The sequence below is a fragment of the Myotis davidii genome, unplaced genomic scaffold (assembly GCF_000327345.1).
Source record: "Myotis davidii unplaced genomic scaffold, ASM32734v1 scaffold796, whole genome shotgun sequence".
In the NCBI taxonomy this organism is placed as follows: domain Eukaryota; kingdom Metazoa; phylum Chordata; class Mammalia; order Chiroptera; family Vespertilionidae; genus Myotis; species Myotis davidii.
In genome coordinates, this window is record NW_006287809.1 from 683,896 (window position 1) to 693,271 (window position 9,376).

Below are 9,376 nucleotides of genomic sequence, written 5' to 3' on the forward strand. Positions count from 1 at the left end.
ATGCTGATAACACCAGGAACCAGGAAGAGGCCAGGAAGGATCCTCCCCCGGAGCCGTCAGAGGGAGCAAGGCCCTGCCCACACCTTGATTTTTGGATTCCGAGTCTCCAGAATTGTGAGAGTACAAATTCCTGTTGTTTAACTCACTCAGTTTGTGGTCCTTTGTTACAGCAGACCTAGGGAACTAATACAAAACAAAAAAAGCACAGAAGAATTAACACAGTACAATATCCTATATAATAAAAGCATAGTATGCAAATTGTCCCCTCGACAAGGAGTTCATACAGGTATTTGACCAGGGGGTGGGGCCGGCTGGGGGAAGGGAGGGAGGCCTCCGCCGGCAGCCGGCAGCCACTGGTAGGAACTCTACCAGTGCACGCATTTCATGCACCAGGCCTCTAGTCATTTATACCAAGCTTGAAAACCTGCAAAACCAGTGTTATAAATTATTGGGGATACATTTGTATATGATAATAGTATGAAAATGTGTGGTGATGCTGAGCAATAAATGCAGGATATGGAGCAGGAAAAGGATGGACTCCGAGAAGGACACCCTGGGACTTCAACATCATTAATGTTTTCATTTTAAAAAGCTGGCTCAGATACGGCAACATGGTTAAAAGTTCATGGGGTTGCAGAGTGGATACAAAAGAAGTGGATGACAGGAAAAGATATCAGCATCATTACCCATTAGGGAAAGGCAAATGCAAGCCACAACGAGACTCCACCTCACCCCCACCAGGATGCTATGGTAGTAAGTCGTGGAGGGGCTGTGGGCAGTACCCTGCTGGTGGGACTGTAAAATGGTGCTGCTGCTTCGGAGAACAGTCTGGCAGCTCCTCAGAAGGTTAAACATGGAATTTTCATATGACCCAGCCTCCTCTGTATAGATATCCTAGAGAATAGAAAGCATATACCCATGCAAAGATTTGTGAAAACACCTAAATGTTCAACTGATAAAGGGATAAAGTAAATGCAGTGTACCCATACAATGGACTATTATTTGGCCATTGAAAGCAATGAATTATTGATAACATGCTAAAATTCGAATGAGCCTGAAAAACATGGTGCTAAGTGAAAGGAGCCAGTCACATGTCGTATGATTTGATTATGTAAAATGTTCAGCATAGGCAAATCTATAGAGACGAAAGTATATTCGGGGTTGCCTAAGGCTGAAGGGGGCTGGGTGAAGAAATATTTTCAAATTGATTGTGGTGATATCGCACAATTCCTGATCTTACTAAAACCATGGAATTGTACACTTTATTTTTATTTATATGTTTTTTAAAATCACTCTTCTTTTTAAAAAAATATATTTTATTGATTTTTTACAGAGAGGAAGGGAGAAGGATAGAGAGTCAGAAACATCAATGAGAGAGAAACATCAATTAGCCGCCTCCTGCACACCCCCCACTAGGGACTGGGAATGTGCCCGCAACCAAGGCCCTTGACCGGAATTGAACCTGGGACCTTTCAGTCCGCAGGCCGACACTCTATCCACTGAGCCAAACTGGTTAGGGCAAATTGTACACTTTAAATAGTTAAACTGCTGGGTATATGCATTCTCTCTATAAAATTGTTTTTTAAAAGGGCAGGGCTCTTTCTGGCTGGTGTGGCTCAGTGGTTGAGCATCGGCCTATGAACTAGGAGGTCATGGTTGGATTCTCTCTCATCATTGATGTTTCTAGCTCTCTCTCCCTTCCTCTCTGATACCAATAAAAATATATATATATATAAAAAGTCAGGTCAGATCTCAGGGTAGCCGCCAGGGGGCGCTCTAAGTACAGACAACTCCTCCCTTGGGAACAGAATTTCTCAGGCTTTGCCCCAGACTCTGGCCACACCTCCGAGAATTTGGCCACGCCCCGAGGTCTGAAGCTTGGATACGGCCTGCCTCTCATCCCAACCACGCCTCTGAGACTCTGGCCACACCCCCCAAATCTAACCACCCCCTAAGGTCCTAGTCAGACCTCAAGGCAGTGTCTGATGCAGCAAATTCACCCTCCCAGCTCCCCAAACTGACCACAGGTGCAAGCACAGACTAGATACTCACAGAAACACAGCCTTACAACCATGACTTTTAATTTGCAATCATTTTTTTTTCCTTTTTGGAATCATTTGAAGCTTACAGAAAAGTTGCAAGAATAAGACCAAGCTTTCTGTGTAACTTCATCCAGGTTCACCAATTGTTAACACCTCACCAGTTTGCTTTATCGCTGGCTCTTTCTCGCTCCCCCACCTCCCCAACCATCCGAGAGTAAGTTTCAGACATTTTGCCCCTTAGTGTATTTCCACGTTTATGGGCATTCTCTCACACAGCACAGTTATCAAAAGCAGGGCGTTTAACAGCGATACAACACTAGTACTAGCATCTAACTCAGTCTATAGTCAAATCACCAGTTGTCCCCAAACTGGTCCCCAAAATATATGTTTATTGATTTCAGAGAGGAAGGGAGAGGGAGAGAGTGATTGAAACATCAATGATGAGAGAGAATCACCGATTGGCTCCCTTCTGCTGTCCCCCTACTGGGGATGGGGCCTGGAACCCGGGCATGTGTCGTGACCGGAATTGAACCCAGCGGCATCCTTCAGTCCACGGGCTGACGCTCTACCCACTGAGCCAAACCAGCTAGGGCCCCAAACTGTCCTTTTTTTTTTTCCTTAAAATATGAAACGCTTCCCGAATTGGTGTGTCATCCTTGCACAGGGGCCATGCTAATCTTCTCTATATCGTTCCAGAGAGAGAGAATCATCGATGTGAGAGAGACACAGATATTAGTGACCTCCCACACACGCTCTGATCCTGCAACCAAGGTACATGCCCTTGAGTGGAATCGAACCCAGGACCGTTCACTGGATAGGGCTGATGCTCTATCCACTGAGCAAACCAGCTACACTAGGGTAATAAAAACACATTTTAAAAAAATAAAATAGGCCCAGCTGGGTGTGGCTCAGAGGAACCGAGAGGTCATGGGTTCAATGTCCAGTCAGGGCACATGCCCGGGTTGTGGGCTCGATCCCCAGTAGGGAGCGTTCAGGGGGCAGCCAATCAATAATTCTCTCTCATCATTGATGTTTCTATCTATCTCTCTCCCTCTCCTTTCCTCTCTGAAATCAAGAAAAATACATTAAAAATAAAATGGAAGCTTACAGGGGGGTCTGCAAAGATATCTAACCAGCAGATGTGCTGTGTGCGGCTCTCATGCTCTTGAAATTTATTTATGTACTTTTATGTTTTTAGTTGAGCATGCCCACACTCACATTTGGTAGCTTTCACGCATGCACCTGGGAGAGACAGTCTCTGAATGTCTGGGTTTACTCAGGGCGCTGATAACAAGTGAAACTTTGCAGCAAGGGTTGGGGCCTCCCGATTGAAAGTATGACTTCTGCCTCTAGAGAGCGAGGAGCATCTCTGGTGAGACCTGCCTTGGTGGCCTTGGTTCAGGGATGGGTGCTGGACTGTGCTAGGGCTGGGGGGCTGGAGCCCCTGTATATGAACCCCCTCCGTGGAGTCCGTCTCTCTCCGGGGGAAGGGAAGGGAGATGGGTGTGGAGGGACACAGCCCCAGTCCCGAGGTCAGGAGGCTGAGGGGATTTCCATGTGTGGAGAAGCCAGAGTCTTTGTTTTAGAGAAGTAACTTCACCAAGGGCAGTGCTGGGTTCGGCTCTTGAACCCAGGGTTAGTTCCTCACAAGGATGCACATCGCCCGCAGCCTGGACCCACCGGTACAAGGAGCCTCCTGACACACATTCCAGGCCGATGACGGCCAGGTCCTGTGCTACACACTTGGCACCTGCAGTCTCATTGGGTTCTCACCCTCCCACCACACAGAGTGGAATATTATTTCCGTTTTACAGAAGAGGAAGCTCAGGCTCCGGGCAGTAAAGTCTTGTTGCCTAAGGGTCACCTAGCCCTTCGGTAGCAGAGCCCTGGTGGGACTGATACCCCATGGTCCCTCTGTAACTATCTCTCCTCTTCCTTTTGTAACAGAACTTCAGGATTTTAGCTGGGTGCATGTGACCCAGATAAAACTACATTTCCCAGCCTCCCTCACGATACTCATCACCACGTGACTATATTCTAGTTACTAGAATGTGATGTGTGTGACTTCTGGGTTATGACCTCAAAGCGGCGGTTGTCAACCTGTGGGTCGTGACCCCTTTGGGGGTCGACCGACTCTTTCACAGGGGTCGCCTAAGACCATTGGAAAACATATAATTACATATTGTTTTTGTGATTAATCACTATGCTTTCATTATGTTCAGTTTGTAACAATGAAATTGGGGGTCACCACAATAAGAGGAACTGTATTGAAGGGTCGCGGCCTTAGGGAAGTTGAGAACCACTGGCTTAAAGGAACATAGAATTGACTTTCTTTTTTCCTTCTTCCCAGCGGGTGGAATGTGGATGTGATGGCGGGAGCTGGAGCAGCCATGTTGGGCCACCTGGTGGAAGTATGCGGTGAAGGCAGAAGCGTGGAAGAAGCGTGGGTATTTGACATTCTCAAGCTACTATTTTAGGCCTGGCTGTGAACGAAGCCTTTACATGAGAGAAAAATAAACTTTCATCTCATTCAAGATGCAACATATTTTAAATATATATTTTATTGATTTTTTACAGAGAGGAAGGGAGAGGGATAGAGAGTTAGAAACATCAATGAGAGAGAAACATCGATCAGCTGCCTCCTGCACACCCCCTAACTGGGGATGTACCCGCAACGAAGGCACATGCCCTTGACCGGAATCGAACCTGGGACCCTTCAGTCCGCAGGCCGATGCTCTATCCACTGAGCCAAACCGGTTAGGGCAAGATGCAACATATTTTAGTTTTTGTTGTTGTTACAGCAGGATAAAAAGTCTAGCTAACACACGTCGGCCTAGGCCTTCTTTATCCACATTTCCAATCAGAGCAAAGACTAGGTCCCATCATCCCTACTGCTTTTCCTCTATGTCCTCCAGAAACAAGTCCAAGATGATAAAAACAGCCATTCCTATGTGTTAAGTTCTTTTTCAGAGCCAGGCCCTGTTGTAAGCACAGTACACAATTCCTTGGAGTTTCATCCTCACAACAACACCACAAGGTAAAGGCTATTATTACTTTTTAAAATATATTTTTATTGATTTCAGAGAGGAAGGAAGAGGGAGAGAGAGATAGAAACATGCATGATGGGAATCATAGGTCAGCTGCCTCCTGCACATTCCCCCACTGGGGACCGAGCCCACAACCTGGGCATGTGCCCTTGACTGGAATCGAACCTGGGCCTTTCAGTTCACAGGCTGACGCTCTATCCACTGAGCCAAACCAGTTAGGGTTAAAGGCTATTATTGTGCCCTTATTTTTATAGATGAGGAAACTGAGGATCAGGGCTGGGGAGTCACCTGATCAAGACCACACAGCGAGGAACCGGAAGGGCAGAACTCGAACACAGCTCTGACCCCAGGGCCTGTGCTCTCAATGATGCACCTGGGTGTCAGTTCTGTCACTGACACCCATTTCCAGCAGCACCCGCATGCGCGTGCTTGCACTCTCACATGCACTCACTGCAAAGAATAGATACAGCCACACACAACCTTCCTGAGAGGCAAGAGGGCCCATGAGTATGAACATGGGAGTTGAAGGCAGCAGACTTGCTCTCTCTGAGCCTCCGTTTTCTCCTCTGGAATACGGACGGAATCATGGTCATTTCTGTTCACAGCCTCAAACTGGTCACACAGTGTGACAGGGCACCGGACACGCCACAAAGAATCGCAGACCCCATTGCGCAGTGGGGAGTGGGTCGGCTCCGTGCCAGGCAGTGTGCTAGCTGTGGTGGGAAGGGCAGCAGCGTCGAAGGAGGCCCTGCCCTGGCCTCCTGGAGCTCAGGGTCCTCTGGAGAGACAGTCAGTGCGCATGGCCGTACCCATGTGCTGGGACTACAGCGTGGGGCGTTCTCACACGGCCGCTTCCAGGGCCCAACACTCACCGTCGGCAGTGTGCGGAATGGTGGCCCACCGAATGGTGGCCCCCCACAAAGATATGTCCCTGGAACCTGTGAACATAACCTCATTTGGAAAAGGGTCTTTGCAGATGTAATTAAGAGAAGGATCTTGCCCGGCCGGTGTGGCTCAGTGGTTGAGTGTCGACCTATGAACCAGTAGGTCACGGCTCGATTCCAGATCAGGGCACATGCCCGAGTTGTGGGCTTGGTCCAGTGTGGGGCGTGCAGGAGGCAGCCGATCAATGATTCTCTCTCATCATTGATGTTTCTATCTCTCAGCTTGGAGAGATGCAGCCACAGGCTGAGAAGTGGCTGGAGCCACCAGAAGCGGGAAGAGGCGAGGGAGAATTCTTCCTGGTCTTGGCTGGGTGGCTCTGTTGGGTGGAGTACACCAAAGAGTTTTGGGTTCAATTCCTGGGCAAGGCACAAACCTAGGTTGCAAGTTCGATCCCCAGTCAGGGTATGTGCAGGAGGCAACGGATTGATGTTTCTCTCTCATGTTGACGTTTCTCTCTCTCTCTGAAAATCAATAAAACCATATCCTACGGAGAGGATTAAAAATATCCTATGTAGCCCTAACAGGTTTGGCTCAGTGGATAGAGTGTCCGCCTGCAGACTGAAGGGTCCCAGGTTCGATTCCGGTCAAGGGCATGTACCTTGGCTGCGGGCACATCCCCAGTAGGGGGTGTGTAGGAGGCAGCTGATCGATGTTTCTCTCTCATCGAGGTTTCTGACTCTCTGTCCCTCTCCCTTCCTCTCGGTAAAAAGTCAATAAAATATATTTTTTTAAAAAAAGGAAAGCAGCACTTACCGTTACTCAGAAACGCATGATCACTCATGAAGACCTATACAATGGGACCAAGGTCATCAGCTTCTCTTGAAGGACAGCCCTTTCTTCAAGGCCAGGGGTAGTGGGGGCTGTTGGAGCTCCAGTCCTTCCTCAGGGGTTCCAGCTTGTCTCTGCTGTCCCCACTGCACACCCATCTTCCCTTCCTGAAGAGCAGTCAATTCCTGTAGCAAATTTCTTATCCATACACCAATCTCCTAGCAACGCTGATTCTCTGATTGATCCTGGGGTCAGCTGAATCAAGGCTCCTAACGATCTCCTCCTCGTCCTAATCCCTGGAATCTGTGATGTCACTTTACGTGGCAAAGGGACTTTACAGACGGGATGAGGTTAAGGACCTTGAGATGGAGATTATCCTGGGTCCAATGTAATCACAGGATCCTCCTAAGAGGAAGGCAGGAGATCAGAGTAGATGTACAGATGGAAGCAAAAGGTTGTAGACACAAGGAAGGGACCAGGAGCCAAGGAATGCAGGCCAGCCTCTAGGAGCTGGAAAATTCTCCCCTAGAGCTGCCCGAAAGAACCAGCCCTGCGGACACCTTGGCTCAGTGAAACTGATTTTACACTTCTTTTTTTTTTTTTTTTAATATGCCTTTATTGATTTTTAGAGAAAGAGGAAGGGAGAGAGACAGATAGAAACATCAATGAGAGAGAAACATCATCCATCGGCTGCCTTCTGCACGCCCCCTACTGGGGATCGAGCCTGCAACCTGGGCATGTGCCCTGACCAGGAATTGAACCAGCAACCTCTTGGTTCCTGGGTCGACACGGAAACACTGAGCCACCCCTGCTGGGCGGATTTTACACTTCTGACCTCCAGGAGTATAAGACAATACACTTGTGTTGTTTTAAGCCACTTGATTTGTGGTGCTTTGTTAGTGTGGTAACAGGAAAGGAATGCTTGATTCATAAGAGATGTGTCCACAGAGTCAAGACACAGACATTGTATTCAGGGGGCCTAGAGCCACTGAGTAAATGTGACACACCAAGAGAGGCAGGCACACAGAAACAATCATACGACGACCGCAGGTCTCACAAATGCCACAGAGACAACCGCAGTGTCACACACCAGTCATCTGTGGCGCTCGTCGGAAACACACACACCCCGGGTCACAGTGGAATGTGACAAGGTCTCCCGGAAAAATGTCACACATTCGGTCATCCCCGAAAACAAGGGCTCAGTGACACAATGACAGAACATCCGAACACGCCAGAAATCCTAGAGTCACTCACACAGGCCATCACCCTTCTGAGACTCACAGGTCACTCGTGGAGCCAGCGGGGTACGGCTTTCAGGTGGGTGCACACACAAACACACGTCTCCAGACCTCCTCGTGAAAGCGGTCCAGACAAGCCAGGGATATGTTACAAAAATAGTTTATTACAAAAGAAATCCAACCAAAAATGCCTAATAATTTACATCGTTATAAGTGCCTGCTGCAGCCCGTCTCTCCCTCCTCATGGGCGGAGGGCAGAGGGAGCAGCTGTTCCCTGGTTCCACCAGCTCTGAGAGAGGAGAAGGAAATACATGATTGAGTGGGATTCCAGACAGGAGATTGGTGCCTGAGGAGAGCAGGGGGAAGAGTCCTGGGCGGAAGACGGAAGACGAGGTGGGGGGATATCTGTGCTCAAAAGAGGGGGCAAATGCATGTGCAAATCCTGGTTTGAAGATGGGGGGGGGGGCAGAGTGAGATCTTCACAGTTTCCAGGAGGGCTGACGCCACAAGGGCAGGGAGGTCCCTCCTCATGAGTCCAAGATCTGCCCCCCCATTTCTCTCAGCTGCCTCCTGGAGCTGGCGGGGGAGGCACCGGCCGGCCAGGGGCTTGGAGGACCCCGACAAAGGGCAGGAAGGCAGGTGGAGATGAGGGAGAGAGGAAGAAATTGGGGGGAGCCATGGGAAATCCAAGGGGATCCTTGGGAGGAGACTGGGAAGGCGAGGAGGATGGTGATGCAGAGAGAAGACCTGTGGGAAGAAGAGAGAAGGCGGGTGAGGGCAGTGCGACTAGATCCAGAGAGAAGGGGGTTGGGGTCTCAACTCCTGGATTCGGAGGGGCGCCGGGTCTGGAGCTGGAAGGAGGGAGCTGGGGCTGGAGCTGGTTTCTCACCATTGGAGCTGAGGCGGCTGCTGCTCTCGGGGGAGGTGGTGGCACTCCGGTCAGGGGAGGGCTCTGGCTGTGACGCAGGCGCAGGACGCGTGGCTTTCCCCCTCAGGATGTCGATGACCTGCAGGAAGATGGGGGTCACCACCAGGCCACCCCCTCCCTCCACCTCCGCTTGCTCAAGGGTCTGTCAGCGAGCACAGCCGCCAGGTGAAGGTGGGCACGTTGCCTCCTTTCTTGGTGCCAGGGAGGGGCGGGGCCAGAGGGAGGGGCGGGGCCAGAGCCAGGGGCTGGACCACTCGCGGGCTGGTGATGGAGAGGAGGATGAGAGCTAGAATCCCCGATGGGTCAGCGCGAGACAGGCTCTCCTCCTGTCTAGACCTCACACCCACTCTCTGCGCTCCACGCCTGGGCACAGACGCACGCGCACACCCCTGGGTCTGTTCTCTGGGA

General features: G+C 50.1%; 1 protein-coding gene and 1 long non-coding RNA gene across 2 annotated transcripts in view; both read right to left on the minus strand.

The window, feature by feature from the left end:
* The window catches only part of CBLC (Cbl proto-oncogene C, E3 ubiquitin protein ligase), a 41,008-nt gene extending 34,193 nt beyond the window's left edge, over positions 1–6,815 (minus strand). Inside the window, exon 1 of the mRNA XM_015561207.1 lies at positions 6,788–6,815. Coding sequence (XP_015416693.1) covers positions 6,788–6,815 — 28 coding nt within the window. The remainder of the gene's footprint in view (positions 1–6,787) is intronic.
* A 1,369-nt stretch (positions 6,816–8,184) lies between these two features.
* On the minus strand, positions 8,185–9,162 carry LOC107182436. The gene is made up of 2 exons (XR_001513151.1): positions 8,930–9,162; positions 8,185–8,787 (listed from the first exon to the last, which is right to left on the minus strand). It is a non-coding gene; the product is annotated as an uncharacterized LOC107182436 (long non-coding RNA).
* Between the last annotated feature and the right edge of the window lie 214 nt (positions 9,163–9,376).